Source organism: Aphelocoma coerulescens, chromosome 9, assembly GCF_041296385.1.
Source record: "Aphelocoma coerulescens isolate FSJ_1873_10779 chromosome 9, UR_Acoe_1.0, whole genome shotgun sequence".
Taxonomy (NCBI): Eukaryota; Metazoa; Chordata; class Aves; order Passeriformes; family Corvidae; genus Aphelocoma; species Aphelocoma coerulescens.
In genome coordinates, this window is record NC_091023.1 from 6,635,607 (window position 1) to 6,653,988 (window position 18,382).

Here is an 18,382-nt window from a genome sequence, read left to right on the forward strand (position 1 = left end):
TCTAGCCCCATCCCCCAGTACAGAACAAAACTTATTCTGAAGCAACACATGTTCCCTTGCATTCAAACCAAGGCCTTCACATACTCTAAACAGAGGTGAAGGAATAAGAAAGTCTGCATGGTTTTCCAATAAGTGGCATTTAACATTGCTGTCCCAAATGATACCTTTCTCACTTGTAAGAAGATACTTCACCTGTCGCTGCCTTCACTAATTTTCCATGGATGTCAGTGGCAGCTAGCACTAACCATTCAAACCAAGTATTTGGGTAAGGCAAGTAGTTTTTCTGAGTATCTAGACCTCAAATCTTGGGGTGCCTGTTGGGAATAAAGTGCAACAGTGTCAACAGACCAAATCTGTGTTTTCTGATGTGGAAATCTAAGAAAAGGTGAATTGTTCCTCAAAGCAACAGGCACCACAGTTACTGGGGGAGAGCAATGCATCAGTCCTAATTTCTAAACTTGTTATCAGCCAGTTGAGTATTTTCATGGAGAATGTAGCCAGGGAATGTGACAACACCCAGAGCCCAGACATTAGGACACTCAGTTACTGCCCAAATACAGGCTCAGGTGTTATCACAGCCTGATTCAGATGTAAGCCATGGGCTGTCAGCTCTGAAGGGATCCAGCTCCTTGGGGAACTATGGAACTCCTCAGAGTGACTTAGTCACAAGAACCTCTCTCCCTTCTCCCTCTGCTGCCTGAGAGCTTGCTCACTCCTCATACCTCCTGCTACTGGAGGGTGATTCTGTCTCTTCTGCTGAAGCTAATTACCTGCATGAATGAATAAATGTCACTTTGGGCAGCACTTTTTTTGCTCACATATCACACTCATAAGACCCTTGCTCTGAGAAACTTTTCCTGATGGCAGCAGAAAACACTTCAAACTGTATTTTCTCTGTGAAAAGATGGAGTTTCAAACAATTGGTATGCTCTCATGACAATTAGGAGATTCCCAACTACCTTTAAGCTTTATCCATCCACAGATTACTTAGCTCAGCACTTCTAATCTGGAATTCCTCCATAGCTCTTCCCTCCTGAGGAGAGTTTACTTTTCAGATGTCCTAGACAAAGATACATTTATATGATACCCTTACAGCACACAGCCACACCAGCACCCATACACAGGCTTGCACCAAACACAGGTATCACCTGCTACCATTATCACCTTAATCTTCAAACCCAAGCCTCATCTGAATACTGAGAAAGTGAGAAGTCATGCCTGGCTTGTGAGGCCAGGAGCTTTTAGGAGAGCAAGACCTTCTGCTAGATCTTTCTGCCCTTTCTGTGGTCTCACTTCAAGTCATTACTACAACTACATGGAGGGTGGAACAAGTACTGACTCTAGACCAAAACTCACAAGACTCAAAAAAACCCCCCACAACCCTGGAAGACTCCAAACCCAGCATATTAAAATGTTTTATTATACAAACTATCCAGACCAAATGATACAGTGTTTGTGCTGACTCCATGGCAGCTTTATCCTGAGTGAAGGGGAACAGAAAATGCCCACACAAGCATAAAGGTGAAATGGCAGTCAGAAAAATTAGAGATCAGAAATTAGCAGAAGTGCTCCACTGCAGGGAAAATACCTCAGACCTTGTGAGCGTAGTGCAGAACGAGCTGAAGCTACATCAGTGCCCCACATCATATAGCCATGGCTTCCTCCAGTGTGGTACCAGAGAGTTCTCAAAACCAAATTAAACAACATCACTGCAATATGGCTGCTAAAAAAATAATTTCCTACCAGCTAATGAGAGCATCACCATTCCAATCCAAGAAGGCTCATGATCCTGAAGAAAATCCACAGCTCACCTGGGGGACATTTTCCTTTAGCCCTACATTCCCTGGAGCTTGCAGACTGCCATTAAAGGCTACCAGGGCCTTTGGTGTTGGAAGAGATGCAGAGACACCCTGTGGTGGCAAAAATAATACGACCAGAATTAGTTCAAACAGCTTAATTTCATTTAAATCACAGAACTGAATCAGAAAATCTGCATCCCAGGGACACAGAGAAATTGTCCCCCAGTTGCTATTCAGGTACTTTCCTCTCTCCAGCTCTCCTTTCCTGTCTGGCATCTTTTGCTCTGTGTGTTTGCACAAAGATTTTACCTCTTACTCTGTTTGGTATAATAATAACAGCTGGATCAGGGCTGGTGCAATTGGAGGGATGCCATAGAAATGCTCCATTTTTGGAAAATAGCTTCCTGCACCTTTAGCCTGCCCATCTTGGGTATGGAAAACAATCCGTCTGCTTTGTAAAATGGTGGTGGTGGTTTTTTACCCCATCCATAATTTGTATTTTGTACTGAAGCAAAATTTTGTATATAAAGGCAGTTTCAGAGCCACCAATACACTGCTTAGGATGTTCAAGAATGAAAGCCATCAACAACCATCATCAGTGGAAATCAATTCTGGCATCTGGAGTCTTGCAGGTACTAGACCTTGCTTATAATTAACTAGGGACAACCTGTAGATAGAACACCGAGGCTCCTGAAAATGTTAGGTACTGCTGTTACGTGATCTTCATCTGAAGGAAATGTATTTTCTCACAGATCTGCAAGTAGGATCCCCATCTGAAGAGTCATCATGTAATCTATAGGTTTATAAACTGCCCATATAATAGAGTAAATCTCAGGGCTAGCCACAATAACACTGCTATTGGTTATTTTGGCTCACAAAACAAAACACTATTAGTGCTAAATAAGAAAGGTGAGAGCAGTTAATTGGTTTATATAAAGCAATTGTAATTAAGTTTCACAAGATTTAAGCAGAAAAGAAAAGCAAGGTAAATAAATCAATTATTCAAATGCTATGTTTTCAAATCTTCTGATCTGGCAATGCATTTAAACAAAGTATAGGAGGAATTCCCCCTAAATCATCAGAACTTATGACACTGGAAACTCAGCATAGCCAGACAAATTCATCTTTAAAAGAGAAGTTAAATACTATACATGTCCAAAGTACAAGTTTTCAAAAACTATGGTCTAAAAGGATTAAGAAAAGATCTATTCTAAGTATCTTCAAGCCTTTGTCACCAAGTCTTAAATGTTTATTTTCAATGCCTCATTTTCTTCTCTTGACTTTTTAGACAAGTGGAATTGGTAAGAACCTGCCTTGCAGCTCCCTTCTCAGAAGTAAGGCAGATGCCTGCCTGCGCAGCTGCTGATTTTATTAGCCACAGGTGGTCTGTTCTGTAGAGCTTCACCTCAGAACCACTGCATGCCTAAAATGGGTCTTGAATTTGCAGATTCTTTTGTCACAAATTAAAACATCAAGTCTGTAACTGTGGGGTGTGTAATTTTCTTTCACTCACAACTTCTCTTCATTCCTTCATAGCATATTAGCTGCTTTAGTGATAGTTTACTTTTACAGGTCAGTGAACTGTTTGTAATTCCTTTTATAAATTGTCTTTTCTGCCATTTCAGTGAGAGATGCAGGTCCAACATAGCTGGGTTCTGTTAAAACCCTAGGTGTCTCATTTCCAAGCCTGAGTAGCAAGGTGTGATGCTCTGTGCTCCTTCAAGGTATTTACATTCCCCGTTAATGGTATTAATGTATAATTTTGGTAAACGTTTATAACACAATGAAAAACTTTGCAGGTGTGATCCTGCAAAACATTTGCATAGTGAGGCCCAGTGCCTCCTGCCTGTGTGTATCCCTATGGTAAGAACTGGGTGTAGGGAGCTCTACTTAAAAGGCTGTGAGGGGCTGAGGAGAGAGGAGGTACAAGGAGGGAAGAGAAGAGTAAAAGCAGAAGAGTTAACAATGGTTGCCAGTTTTAAGCCTACAAACTTTGTGTGATTTGTTTTAGAAGATTTGTGGAAAATATTTGTAACGGGCAGGAACAAGACAACAGACAGAGGAGGGGGTGAACATGACCCTCCAAGTCAAGCAACCAAAAGTTAATGCAATTACCAAATATCAAATGTAGAGCAGAGGGACTAATTTGATCAGAGAGGCCAAGGGGATAATTCTTGGAGACAAAGCATTGCAACACGGAAATGCAGGCTAATCAACTGCTTTATCAAAAGAAAAAGGAAACAATTTCCAAGCCTTAACTGAAATCTGCAGTTGGTTCTTCATCTTTTCGGGGGTCTGGTTTTTTGCCTAGCAGAGTTTGTTCCATCTCACATTTATTTCACTGCTTCTGTTCCCAGCACAAAGCTGTTTCCCTGGCTCCTGGCTCTTTGCTTGTATCAAACAAGCTGCCTCTACTCTTGGTTTAAGGAACCACTTAATCATGAAAGAGAGCATGCAAAGGGAAATATTCATTATATTTAATGTCCAAGCCTACTTTCCATAATTACGTGGAATAGAGCAAGAATATCCAGAGTCACTTTGTGCCTGCAGGATTATTCAGAGCAGGTATTTGCTTCATCTGATGGAAAGCGGCCGCTCACTGATCTCCACTGAACTCCTGCATGACCAGGACCCTCACACGTTTGTAGAGTAGCAGATCCAGACTTCACCAGGTACAACACAGCAAAGCAGAGGCTTTCAAACAGCTACTCAGACTTCTGTTTTCAGCTAAGCAGGTGCTGTTGTTATGACAGATAAAATGAGCTGGCACAAAGGGAAGAAGGAGCTCACAGAAGAAAGCACAGGAGATGGGAAGCACGGCCGAAAAAAGCGAGACCGGCTGTTTAAGAAGAGATTTTCTCGACTGCGCCTCTTCTCTGGCTCTCCTAAGACTAAATTGTAAGTACATCCACGATTATATTTTGCATGCATTTTCAAATGTAGAAATTTTGTGCGTATTTCCAGAGCAGCTTTGGAAGAGCCACAGACACCTTGTTACCCTGCTGTATTAACTGTTTCACAAACAAGGAAAAAGCCTCTAACAACTTGAGCTAAAACCTAGTCAGTCACTGGCAGCACTGGAGACGAAATTAACTTCTCTAAGTCTTGTGTGTCTGTGTGTTGGTTTTATATCCATTTCTCTATGCTTCCAGCAAGAGATTAGCAGGCATAGCATCTCTGTTTCTCCAGGTACACACCAGCACTGCCAAGGGGACAACCCAGGACAGTTTCCAGCAATAACTTCGTCGCAGTTTTGGTTGCACCAAAGCTGTAACTCCAGGGTGCAATGGAAAATGTCAATGTATGGGCAGCAGCAAAAATCATTGTTCAACAAAGTTAATGATACTAAATTTCTGAGAATTCATAATTAATGCTTGTGTTCCTGCAATAGTGCCTTCATACATACTCTTTTCAGTTAGAAGGAGAAAAAGGGAAACAAAATGACAAGCAAATAATAACTTTTTAAAAAAAAAAACCAAAGTAAGCAGAGGTAAAAGTGATTTTGAGCTTACTGCTTTATGAATGTGTAAGTTCTGAGTTATTGTAATCATTCTTATGGGATTTAAAATTCTCCTGTTGGGTCTTTCTCCTTGGTATTACTCTTCCTAAACATGAAGTAAACTGAGTGTATGCAACACGCTAAAATCAGGAGGGGTTTCCAAAAAGTGTCTTTTCTCATCCAAGAGCTGTTTTCCCTACAGATCTCCTAAAAGGAGTCTGTCTTTGGTAATTATCATGAAATTACCGTCTTAGCAGGAAGTGCACGCAAGTCTCCACAATTACTCAGCTAACTGCATTAGGCTTGATATCCACAGCAGCTGGTTACAGGCTCCACAGGAGATTAAAATACACTAACAAGAAATGAACCCGAGAGCCAGATTTTTGATCTAATTGCAGCACAACTAATACCAAGGGCTTGGTTTGGGGATTTTTCTTGCTGCACTGCTGAGGAACTGGACTAGGAACATAGTCAAACATCCAAGAAGTAAATTACTGCTGTGAATGTTCTCTGTTGTTCATAATTTCACTGAAGAATGCATTCAGGAGGCAAACAAATACAACTGAAGCAGTAAAATCATGTTTTCTGAACATTGATCCTTATTTGTATGTGATAAATATGAATTTTCCTCAGTTTGAGCTAAAAGAAAAAAAAAAAATTGAACAGTAATCTAGTAACCTCCCAAGGTACTCCCACATTAATGGGGAGAGAGTCCGCCTTCAGACTTTACTGGATGTATTTCTACAGACACACTGCATAGCAGTGGTTTTTAAATACATTCAAGCCACCAGGGCTTGCAGAACTTTCACAGTGGTGTAGCCAAATCAGATCATCTCTACAATTCAGCACTGATTTGTGAGCTCTTGTAAGGGATTATGTAGGTAAAATAGAAGGGTATTTAATTTGATCAGGAGAGCTTTCCTTGCAGCTCTTCCATCTCTGTTCAAGGCCAGTGTAACACAGGGTTTATCTACTGGCCAGCATTAGCGTGCATTGCTAGTGCACACAAGTGGGAAAAGAACCTTTATGATGGTATAGGGAAGCACTAGGTCAGATACACAGAGCTGCATGGAATTTGTCTTCATGCAAACACGTGAGGCTCATGCCACAATCACGCACAGAAGAGTTGCATATTAAAGCTCCTACCCCGTTAGCTGACATCACTCTTTTATGGTTTTGTTTAAATGATGAAAATCCTTTAATAATTCTGTGTTCTGCCACCACAGTACCAGAGCCAGACTGTCCTTTTTGCTGTCCATTCCTGTTTTTTTTCAGGTGATCACACACAGGCACCCACTCCTAGTGTGTCACAGGTACAGCCTGTGGAAGAGTTCATAAATCCCACACTAATTGCTTCTGCTGCCCTCATCCATCTAGGAAGTGCACGGGCTGAACTTGTCACCTCTCTTTGTGACTGTTCCAGCCCTCAGGGAAGAAGCCAGCTTTCTGAAGACAAGCGAAGGTGTTTACACAGGAAAGGTTCCAAGAGGCTGAAGCCAGCGCGGGAGGAAATGTGTTCCCTGAGGCAGCCGCACTCCGGGAAGATGTGTCCGAAATGCGAGATCCTCCTGTGCCGGAAATGCGGCACCCTGCACTCGCAGAGCGGCTTCATCGCCCACAGCCTGCTCGACCACTACGACACGGGAGGGGTCGCAGCCCTGCTCTGGTGACGGCTTTGGTGTGGGGGCCCTGCCAGTACCTGACCACATCCCAAAGGCCAGAGCTGGGATCCATCAGCGTGACTGGATCCTGGGCCTGCACAAGCTCTGCGCAGCCTCAGCCGCTCTGTAGTTCAGTCTGTATGTAGCAGATGCACTCATTTAACCAGCATAAACCCGGCAAACAAAGACCTGTAACCTAAACATTTCTCAGCTGTTAAGGACAGGGAATTGTTTCAGAAATATTCTCCAGAGCTTTCCTTTTCCTCTCAAGGAAACAAAGATTATCCCATTGAGCTGCAAAAGCAAGCGTGACTATTACATGCAGAGCCACTGGGTGCATTACGCTTGCAATGCCTTTGTTTGCTTCAGTGTTGTTTGTGGTCTGGAATATTAAACGTTTTATTTTTAAATTAACTAGCTCAGAGATATGACTTTATGGGGGAGAGGGGCTTCTAAAAGCTGCCCTGGCCATAAGGATTGCAGATCACATCCAAATTCCCTCCTGGAATTTCCAAACTTTCACAGGATTTCAACATCTCACTTGTGATCCTGCACCTTGCCTTAAAAGGAGCAACAAAAATCACAACTCACAAAGTATTTAAGCCTTCTTTGCGTTCTTAAACCCAAACCTGTATTTTTAAGCAGTTCTTAAAACAGCGTAGTACAGCTCCAGATAAGGCCAAGTCTCTATGATAGGGGTGGGTGGCATTAAGGTCCAGGCATATATAAGACTGTTTACCACTGTGGAATTCCTAAGTACAGGTGAAGGGTGGAAGTAGCCTTTGGAACAGATTATCCCAAGTCTAGCAGTGTGCATCTTCTCCTCCCATGCCAACAGGCACAAATCTATACGCAGGATTAATCCCTTGCTCCTTTGTAGGGAACAGGCTAAACAGACTTAGTCTCCCACAGCCATTAATATTAAGGGTTCTCTTATTTAGCCAAGCAGAAGAACACAGGCTGGGACATTTGGACCTTTGTTTCATCTCTCCTTTTCCTAAATTCGAAAATAACAAGTCCTTAGGGAAAAGGGCTCTCTGTCCTTCCCACTCCTCTTTTGGAGCTGTTCCATTTTTGTTTGAATGAATGTTTGGTAAGGTGACTAGAATCCAGATTTTTTTCTTCTATCCCTAGGGAATACTTTTACTGAGCTATGACATCTATTCTCATGCTTTTTTTCCACCCCCGCCCCCCAAAAGAGTTTCAACAGGAAGAATTCAGAGCCACATATACAACATTCCTGTGCTCCAGAGTATCCTGAACAGTAGTGCTCAGCTCCCTTTGTGGAATGTCAAACACTCAATGCTCCTCATGCAAGAGGTACAGAGACTATTTCAGAAACTAGACTGAGCTACTGACAGCTCCCAGGGCAAAACCCATTAGGAATCTTATGTAGGAGGAAGCTTTAGGCAGGATTAACAAATTGGAATGAACTGCTACCAGGTTCCTCCCTTCTGCCCAGATTTCACTGGCTCTGCACACTGCCAGCAAGTGCCCAGACTTCCTGCCCAAATTGAGACTTCTAAAGCCAAAAATTAGATCTTATGAACATCCTTGTGCTACAAGGGCCTTAATCCCTCCAAAACCACATTTCCATGGTGCTTGACTGTCACTTCCGTTCATTTTAAAAAGCCAACCAGTGCCTGGCAAGCCAGAATTAACCTTTCACATTTCTCTGGGACTGCTGTTCCTAAACTGGGACCCTTCACAGCTTTCCCAAGAGTAAGCCACTCTTTAAGAAATACATATTCAACCCCATTCCTCTTCATCAAGCAATCCAGAGGACACTTCTCCAGATAATCACCTGAGGAAGAGCAAGGTGAGAGACTGAAAGGATGAAGGACTAGCTCATCACAACAGCATTATTTTAAATCCTACAGTCCCATACAGTGAAATCAGTTCCAATAGGTCACATGACTGAGCCTTTATCTAAGTGTTCCAGAGGGGACAGAACAAGGAAAGTTCTATCAACATCTGCTTGGTAGGGTTTCCTTTGTGGCTTGCTAAAGGACACAACAAGCTCCTCATGTGGGCTATTAGGCTGGAAAGGCACCCAAGTACCAGCAGTGTGCAAACCCAGCTCACTGAAGAGAAGCTCACTCTTGTCCTCGATGAAGGCTGTTGTGCTGTGCTGTTTGAAGGACAGCTGCTAACACGGGCAGGGTGAATCAATGCCCTGTTCAGCACTGGTGCTAACACCTCCCCTCTTCTCTATCAGGCATGAAGTTATGTTTGGGGAGAATAACTACGACATTTTTGTTATGCACGGAGGTAGCACGAACAGTTTTGTACTTTTTTTCTGAGGAGCTGTTAAATTACTGCACCTTTCCTGCATTGGCTACCAAACTGTGCTGCAGAGATCTGCTTGGTACTGCGTTTGTTCCTACCACACCCAGGTTAATGTGTGTGGCATTGAGGTCAGGCGATAGCACCACTACCTTGAGCTTAACCTGGCTTTTATCTCGTCAGCCACTCCACAATGAGGCCCTTTTGTCTCTAAAACCCCCAGAGCTCCATGCAAACAGCGAGGCCCAACAGCAACAGGGAACTGTCCTCTCATACAGCAGCACCTATTGACACTCGTCCACCAGAACAGCTCACTCCCTTAGCTCTTGGCAGTGTCATGCCAGACAAGTCATTTTTAAAATTATGTTAGCAGAGGATTTCAGGCTTAGATTTTAAAGCTGGCTCAGACATATAATTACATTAATACACTATATTGTTAAAGAATAATAGAAATATTGATTACACATTTAAAAGATTTAGGCTTGAAACCATCCTACAGAATAAAGCTATGATATAGCCTGACATACCAATTATTAAGAGCCTCTACTATTTAATTATCTGATTCCAATAGCTTTGGGAGATTAAAGAGGAATATTGGACTCTATTATATTAAATACAGGAATGGGCTCTGTCCAAGGCATTTGCTGGAATGTGAGTGACTTGACAATCAACAACACCCCACTGCCAAAACCACCAATACAAGCATGAGAGGGAAAGGAAGCAACTCCACAGCTGAGGGGCAAATCCATGGGAGCTCTTTCCCTGGAAATCCAAGACAGGACAAGCAGGAGTGTAAAAGCAGCAGCTGTCACTATTTGTCACAAATGATTCAAGGCACAGAAAGCAAACCCATCAAGCAATCATGCGATCAATAATAAACCAGAACAAATAAAGATCATTTACACACTGCATATACCCAATTTCAGCTGTGGTTTTTAAAGCAGCCTAGGCAGCTTTCCCTTCTGCCAGATACAATGAAGGCCTTGAGAAAGAAAAGTCATTTTTCCAGTGGACATATACAAAGAAAGGTAATTAACATGAGACCATGTGAATTGAAGGTTCAACACAAAATCTTTAAAGTCTCTTATTATAATCTGACCATTTGATGACTTCTGAATTCAGAAACTCGTCTAAAATAATGTTCCAAATCAGCCCAAATTAACCTGCCAATTTATTACTATAGCTGGATATTGGGAGGAAAGTACAGAAATAATCAATGGACTGATGTGCCAAATTCCAGTCTTCTCTTGGATGACAGACTGTCTCTCCTTTTACTTTTCACAAAGCAGTTAATTTATTTATTTGTGTGTTCTCTGAATCAAAGTCTGTATGCCACAGGCTGTAGCGAGTACGATGAAAACCAGGGAAAGTGGTGATCTATTTACTAATACAATTCAGCAAACCAGGACTGTGCTCAAAACTTAACATGAAGGTATCACAAAATGAGCTTTGGCGACGTGGTAAATGCTGCTTCCTGTCAGGTTCAGCCCTGAGAGGTCAGCCTGGAAAGCATTCCTGGGATCTCTTCTCAGCTATTTGAAGACCAAGATCAATTCACATGATGAAAATGCATCGCCTTTGCTGCCAAACACAAAAAATAGACCATTTAACACAGCTCTTTCTTTCCCCATTCTTGTTAATTAATTGCCAAGAGTAAACAAAGAAAGTAAAGACAACCAAACACAACACAGCCATTGAAGGACTATTAACCAACACAAATACTGAGCAGAAGTAGCTTTTCCTAATAATCTCTAAGTATTCCTCAAAGAAGAGAGGCAATGGGATTTTCTCACCATCTCGAGTACTTTTATAACCTGCATTAAAGTCGCATGCAAAAAACCATCAAACACCACGAAACCTCTTTACTCTGTGCAGTAACCCTGGTGGTATGAAGGCAGGGAAGGTGTTCCTGCATCTGGAGGTCACAGCTCTCACCTGCAGTTCTGCAGAGGGGAGCCTGAGGCACAGACTTGAACCACTTGTTCCAAGTCTCACAGGAAGCCTAGGGTGGACCATGGAACCGAGCTGCCATTTAGCTAAGGAAATAAAGGAAATAAAGATACCATCGTGCTCCCTCCTATCACTTTCCACACACACCAGCCCCAGGCAGCCAAGGTGCACTTGCCAACTTCATCTCAAAGTTCTGGGAAAGCTGATGTCTCCCTCAACAAGACCAGAGATGTCCAAGTGCTCTGTCTCGCAGAAAAATAAAATGTGTCCAGGAACAGTTCCTTATGCAGATTCCCATGCTGTGAATTACCTGAGGATGAAATTACTTTTTTCAGAGCTGTCACCTTCAACTTAGTTTCTTTTTAACTTTCCTGCCATCTGCTATAGAAATAATAATAATAAAGACATGGCACACTTCAAATGCTACTATATTGTATATAGAAAAACCAACCCTAAACCCAACAAAACCAACCCACATACCACTTGTTACTTTTAGAATATCCTAGAAGCAGAAGTCTTTTCAGACAGATACGCCCAAAGGGTAAGGACAAGAGAATCAATGCCCTCCACAGAATGCCACCCAGACTCCAGGTAAGTTCTTAATCTCTAAAAGAAACCAACATAAATAAAGCTCTCTCAACAAAGTAAAACCAACTTTAATTAAATTCCTACATAATCCAACATTTCTATGCAGAACAACTGTTTAGTCAAAAAGTAAATATATATGTTTAATTCTCTTTCAAATGTCCACAAGAATCAAGAGCTACCAGTGTTCCTTGGAGAACAAGCAGTAGTCAAAACCTCTCTTGCTGATGTTCAGGAACAGTTTGTTACATCTTTTAACCAGCAGTTCCCTATTGCACGTAACAAATTTGCTCTCCATTTAAGCACCTAAAAGCCTGGTACCTCACTAAATAAATTAAAACAAATCCAGTTTCTTCAGCAACCATCTTCAACATATATATCTTGGTAAAGCAACATTACTGCAAGCTTTTAATAAATACAGAGAGAAGATCAATGACTTTGCATTGGTGTTCTGTGGAATGATCTTTTCCCATCAACACCTGCTTCTCCAAACAGTTGGGGTTTTTGGTATGTATGCTCTAAAAACCACTTTGTGTAGTATATTTAATAAAAACATCCCTTACATAAGTCAGTACGTTTTGCAGGGAAGGACTGATCTGAGATATGAATTTCAGTGTAAGGCTGGCAGGAGCTTCTTGCTGAAACCAAACCAAATTGTGCCTCTCTGGGAGCTGAAGGCAAAGCCCCAGAGGCTGAGTGGAGACTGTAGCCAACGAGGGATTCTCAGGCATGTTTGGAATTGGCCTAACCTTCCTCATTCTGAAGGGCTTCTTCTGTGTGTTAAGTCAGAGGAACAATATGGTGCAACCCTGAACATCTGGATGCTGCATCACTCTCAGAGGTCTCCCCAACCCTCCAAACACCCACCCTTTCCTTCGGCAGCAGCACGAGACATGAAGCAGCTCCCTGCAGTACAGTGATACCATGGTTGCTATTTACAGTAGAATTAATGCATCTGTGCCAGTAGGGCAGAGGTCATATGAAAAATATACAAAATGCGCTCATTTTTAGCCAGATTAGGATATAAAAAAAAATTTACTCTTCAAGTCCTAACTTTAAACAAAGAACAGTTCTGTCAGAGGCCTTCAAACCTCCTGAGGATATGTTAGAGCACATTACCCTAACGTATAAAAACAAATATTTACACCTCCATAAAGTACCAAAGAATTTTTAAAAATGCCTAGTAGCTCTCAGCGTGCAAAGTCAGCAGGAACTGATTATCCAGGATGTTCACAAATTGTAGAGACAGTCTTGGAATCAAGCATTCAGAAGCAGAGTGCAAAAGACTCAGGAATCATTTCAGTCCATTTGTTTTTGTTGTTGTTTCCTTTCTTGTTTTGAATCAGTTCATAGAATCATAGAATGTGCTGAGTTGGAAGGGACCCATCAGGATCAGAGTCCATCTCCTGACCCTGTGTGGGGCCAAGACAACCACCACGTGCCTGAGAGTGCTGTCCCAACGCTTCCTGAAGTTTTGTTGGTCCATATGACAGAAACCCTTTACAAACACTTATCAAGGTAACCTTCAGCTTAGTGCAAATGCCAGACTCTTCTAGGACCTGTAATCTTTTCTAACAGTGTGAGCCATCCAGTTCACTTTAGTAGTCCAACTTTCCCGTAGAGCTTCATCAAACTTTTGCTTAAACTGTTTTAGTGCTTCTTCCTCACTCTTCCCTAAGGCAAGGGAGTCCTAAGACAACAGGAAAACAAGTACTGTTAGGAATTTTAAAAAACACAGTAAAAGCCTCCTTCACCTTTCAACACAAGCCACAGTCTGTTTTGTTCTGCTTTGACACTTTTTCACTTACTATTCATTGAGCAATACATCAGTTGGTTTAAATAATACATCTTTCTGGGTCTAAAGATAAAACTGAAAAAGAACGAAGCAAATAATTTTCACCTTTACAGGTCTATGCTTGTGCACGAGCCTAGATGTAAAATACCCCTGAGATTACCCCATTTAAGATGGAGAAATCCTGAACTCATCCTTTGAGCACTAGGACTGACTACAGACCTTGTACAATAGAGCTGAAAAAGAAAGCTTTGAGGACTGTGTGGAAATCTTGACAGAAATGAAAAACAACTAAAATGTATTAATCTTGGAAGCAAAAATTCACATCCTGGAAAAATGCTGAGTCCTGCTGAGCCATAGATCTTACTTTACCTTGAGATACTGGATGTCCTTGACAGAGGTTAGCTCTGGCAGCCCTGCAGTCAGCATCAGTGCAAAGAGGGTAATAAATAGGTTCCCGTGCTTGCGCAGGATCAGGTAGGCTTCCTCACAATACTGCCGGAACCTGCGTCCAGCCCAGGCACATGCAAAGAGCACAACATGGGAGAGCTTACACAGATGGAAATGTGTGCAAGCACTGCCAGAATTATCAAAGACAGACTGTAGGAACACGGTAACAGAAAGGACAGAGATGTCTGCAGAACCCCCAGTGCATTCTCACAAACACATCCCATGTCTCCCCAACAAGCCCTTGGCACAAACCATCACAAGCTGTTCTTCAGAAACAACAAAAGTGCCAGAGGTCATGGCACTGTCCCGTCTCCCTGAGAACTTGTTAAGTGAAATGCTCTGATGATCCTATCGGGTGGGCTACAGTGGAACAGCCAAAGCTCTTGCAGTCCCTCTGCACCAATCCAGCCTTTCTCTAACCTCTGTCATCTCTAATTCCTTCCATGGTCAAAACTGAACCCACTGCCAGGGCTGGTGGATCACAAGCATGTGGCTCATTATGCCCGAGCATCCAAGCAAGGCCAGGATGGAGCAGCACAGTGAATGTGCCCTGATGGACAGGAAGGGCAGAAGGGAGCCTGTTCCTAAAGGCAGTGCTGCATCTTGCTTGAACAAGAGTCTGGCAGCCCTGCCTGGAGCCCAGAGCTGCTGAAGGCACAGCTGAGCCCAGCAGAACCTGCCACCTCCTGCTGTGGGAGATCAAAAGCAACTGCAGAGCTGCAGCTTCTGGTTCTGAAGTAATCTGTGGACATTCCAGCTCAGGGAGAGCAGCAGATAGTCCTGAAAATGCGTGTTGGCACACTTCCACACAAGTGCAAATGAGCAAACCAACCCCAGATAGGTTCTGGTATGCTGGAAATTATCATCTCAATTACAAATAGATCAAAATAACACTCACCGGCCAAATTTTTCAGTGTTCCCTGTTTTTCCTTGTTGAATAACATGAATGAAATCATAGGTGAGTATGAAAGGTACCCGTTCCCTTTTAATTCCAAACTTGGACTTAAAGTTTCCAAGAATATGACCAAAATCTATGTGAAAGAGCTAAAAAAAAAACAACCCAAAACAAGTGAAAATTAATTTCTGCAGCAAAATGTGTCACTTGTCTAATATCTATACAGGATGCTCGTATCAAGAACAGTTAACTCCTAATGCAACTCTCTACAGCCCGTGGTTCCAACCCTTTGGGAGTATCTAGTTCTAAAACATTTCAAGATTTAAAGTCAATGATAACATCCATGCTCTTATGAGTGACCACTGCAGCAAATCACTATGTGAAAGATTCTCTCAGGTCTAAGCTGCTGCTGCCATGAGACATCTTGTTGGCAGTATCAGACAAAAATGAGCCCAAGGATGAGCCCACAAGGCTCAACATCATCATATCCAAGGCCTTCCTACACAAGGACAGAGGCAAAGGTAGCAGAGTTGAGTTAATCTGAAGGAGCCTATGGCTGTTCCCCCTGTTAGAACTGAAGATATAAGGGCATTCCAGCTTTCTTCCAGGAGGTACAAACTTAAAAGAATATTGCAAATGTCTGTAAAACTCTCAATTTTATAACCCTTGCTAGTTTTCCAGGCAGAATAATTTCAGTTAGATCAGACAAGTTACAGTACAAAGTAACAATTAAGAAATTTATGTCTAAGAGCTCACCCAGGTTCTGAGTGCACAGCATGGTGCTGGTCCTGGGTTCCACACTGAGCATTTCTGCAGGGCTGAGTTGTAGAGACTCACTTCAGGGAAACCACACTGCTCCAAAATGCAATTCATGGATTTTTAAGGATGGTCTTTTGTAAGATACTCTAAGACCACTTTTATTCAATTAATCTGAACCATTAAAAGGCTTCTTGGATATTCTGTAAAAACTACAGAACAGCCTCTCTCAATACAGAATTGCTGATGGACCAGGCTTTGCTCTGCCCTTCCACCAGCATTGCATTCCCTTTCCTTGATGCTCTCTCCAACTCTCAGTGAACCCCAGACATCAGTTCTGACCATGTGTGGCCTTCATTTCACCAAGGCACTAAAGAAATTACAAGTTCTCAAGAGAACTCTTGTACACCAGAGATACCAAAGGCATTCTGCCTACAGAAGGGATTTTTACCTGCCCATTTTTCCTGACCATGATGTTGTCACTGTGTCTGTCACCAATTCCCAGTACATACGTAGCTACACAGTAGCCAGCACAAGACAGAGTAAATTCTTCAATGGCTCGATCCAAGTCCTCTCTGTAACCACAAAGAAAATTATATTAGTGCCCACTGTTGGAATTCATGTCATGCCTTGGCCTCAAAAAGGATTTTTGCTTGTTTAAACCAGAAGCCCATTAGGATACTGTAAAACCAGAATTACTTGAGAAACGAATACTGTAAAGGCACCTATGTAGAATAAGCAATATGAAAGGCAACATCAAGGCTTGAAACTCATGTAGTTTTCTTGGGTTTGTTTGTGTTGCCAAATTTAATATAACTCACTCAACAGCACAGAGCGAAAATGCTGCAAATACCAGGCTCAAGGGCACCATGAATCTCAGTCAGAATTTGACACGCTAGAACAATATTTAGCAACAAACCACATCTTCCTCAACACTGAAAGAGAAACTTAAGAGGAATTTTGTAGTTTATACTATAGCTGAGAGAATAACTGTAGAAATTACCCTAAATTGTATTCCTTCAGCCAGTTCAAGAGCGCGTCCTTGTTGAAGGCAGCAGCTGCAGCAACATTGCTGCTGTTTAACTGAATGTCAGCAATGGTTTCTGAACTAGAAACAGCCTCTATAAGGCCAGAATGATCTCCAGTTGCTAAACAGCCATATGGCAATATCCTGAAACAAAACACAGAATCATGTTAGAACTTAAAACAGCAAAATGTTTCTTTAGTGTATTCAATTTTTGCAGAAGGCTGAATACTCATTTGAACAGGAAACTCTCTAAGGTTAATATACAGGAATTTCTTGTAAAGGCAAAAGACCAGCAATACATTTAAAACATTCATTTTTCCAATTATGTACATATATGCAAACAAAGGAGACATTTAAAAAAGCCAAGTTTTTCCTTTTTACTGGAACCCAGTTTCTTGTAATTTCCCAGGATGAGCCGCAGAGGGAGCCCTGTGCCTGCATTTGTGAATTCCTGCCCGGACAGACACTGACCTGCTCCAGTTCTTTCCCGATAAATTATTGCTGGAAATGGAAAAGAGGATCTTATCCTTTTCCACCGTCTTCCTGCTTCAAATGAAAACGCTAGAAATCCTTCTAAATAGTAACATAAAGAATGCTTTCTGGATTTTACTAAATTGAAGCATAGAAACCCAATGAAAAACAGGAATATATCTCTTGACTTGCTTGGTATCTCAGAACACACCTGTGCATCCACATACTGTGGCCAGTGAAAATACCTCTTACCATCACTGCATTACAGTAAGACACAGTTAAAGATGTAAATTAAGGAGAGATGTGTCTAAACAGGTAAGTGTATTTTTTTTCAATACATTTCCTCACTCCACATGCTTAAAAAGCTAAACAGAATGGCAACATCCCATGAGATGGGAGCTCAGCGTATGCAATGGAAACTTACAGCAAGCTTTTCAAAGTTTTCAAAGGCAATGCATCCCAAATTGAGGTGTCTGTTCTTGTGCCAGGCAGCTCAGGCCAAGAATATTATCCCAATTGTGGTCATGGTCCATGTATAAGGAAATGGATACCCACAAAAATCTACACTGCAGTACACAAGGTATAGACCAGCACTCGCTGACTTACAGAGCTGTATAAAACAATTGCAGGACATATTAAAAATTTATGTGTGTGCCTTCAGACATGCATATATATATATATATATATATATATATATATATATGTATATACACATATACACACATATATAAAATACTGCTGGTGAAGCTGTCATTAGTATTTATATATAAAACAGATACTAAGTTTGATTGCTACAAAGCATAACCACATCTCTTAACTGACACAGCCTATTATCCCAAGCCATGGAAGAAAAATAAATAAAATTCCATACAAAATTAAACACAACTTTTTGGCCTTATAGCTATCAGAGAATGGAGCAGTTTCTCCACCTAAGGGATAACACAACTGAAGTGGTGCAAGTTAACAATACAGTCTGGGATTCTTCCCTACTGGCAACAAAGTGAACTGAAACCCAGGTTCAACAAGGTATTTCAAGAGTGCTCAACTTCAAAACAACAACAGAAGTGCAGGCTTGGAACGTTCTTCCCGTTTCTATTCTGATCCCTTCCTAGTCCCAGCCCCGCTCCCCGGAGCGGCGGCTCTCCCAAGGAGCAGGAGGGTGGCTGGAATTGCCGCACACCAGCGCCCACGGCACAAGGAAGCTCTGCCCA

The 18,382-nt window shown here is 42.0% G+C and overlaps 2 protein-coding genes across 13 annotated transcripts in view; one reads left to right on the top strand and one right to left on the bottom strand.

Moving 5' to 3' along the window:
• C9H17orf50 (chromosome 9 C17orf50 homolog) overlaps positions 1–7,349 on the top strand; it is a 73,866-nt gene extending 66,517 nt beyond the window's left edge. For 2 of the 8 annotated variants that reach the window (XM_069024144.1, XM_069024146.1), the window contains exons 3-5: positions 3,425–3,523; positions 4,157–4,697; positions 6,574–7,349. In XM_069024144.1, the coding sequence (XP_068880245.1) occupies positions 4,607–4,697; positions 6,574–6,968 (486 nt within the window). In that variant the 5' untranslated portion in view covers positions 3,425–3,523; positions 4,157–4,606 and the 3' untranslated portion in view covers positions 6,969–7,349. The remainder of the gene's footprint in view (positions 1–3,424; positions 3,524–4,156; positions 4,698–6,573) is intronic. The other 6 variants (XM_069024142.1, XM_069024150.1, XM_069024148.1 and 3 more) reach the window with 6 other exon arrangements.
• Positions 7,350–11,831: 4,482 nt separating this feature from the next.
• Positions 11,832–18,382, bottom strand: part of PIK3CB (phosphatidylinositol-4,5-bisphosphate 3-kinase catalytic subunit beta) — a 106,751-nt gene continuing 100,200 nt past the window's right edge. For all 5 annotated transcript variants that reach the window (XM_069024962.1, XM_069024964.1, XM_069024961.1 and 2 more), the window contains 5 exons: positions 16,677–16,844; positions 16,125–16,248; positions 14,921–15,066; positions 13,945–14,077; positions 11,832–13,470 (listed from right to left, as the gene is read on the bottom strand). In XM_069024962.1, the coding sequence (XP_068881063.1) occupies positions 13,333–13,470; positions 13,945–14,077; positions 14,921–15,066; positions 16,125–16,248; positions 16,677–16,844 (709 nt within the window). In that variant the 3' untranslated portion in view covers positions 11,832–13,332. The remainder of the gene's footprint in view (positions 13,471–13,944; positions 14,078–14,920; positions 15,067–16,124; positions 16,249–16,676; positions 16,845–18,382) is intronic.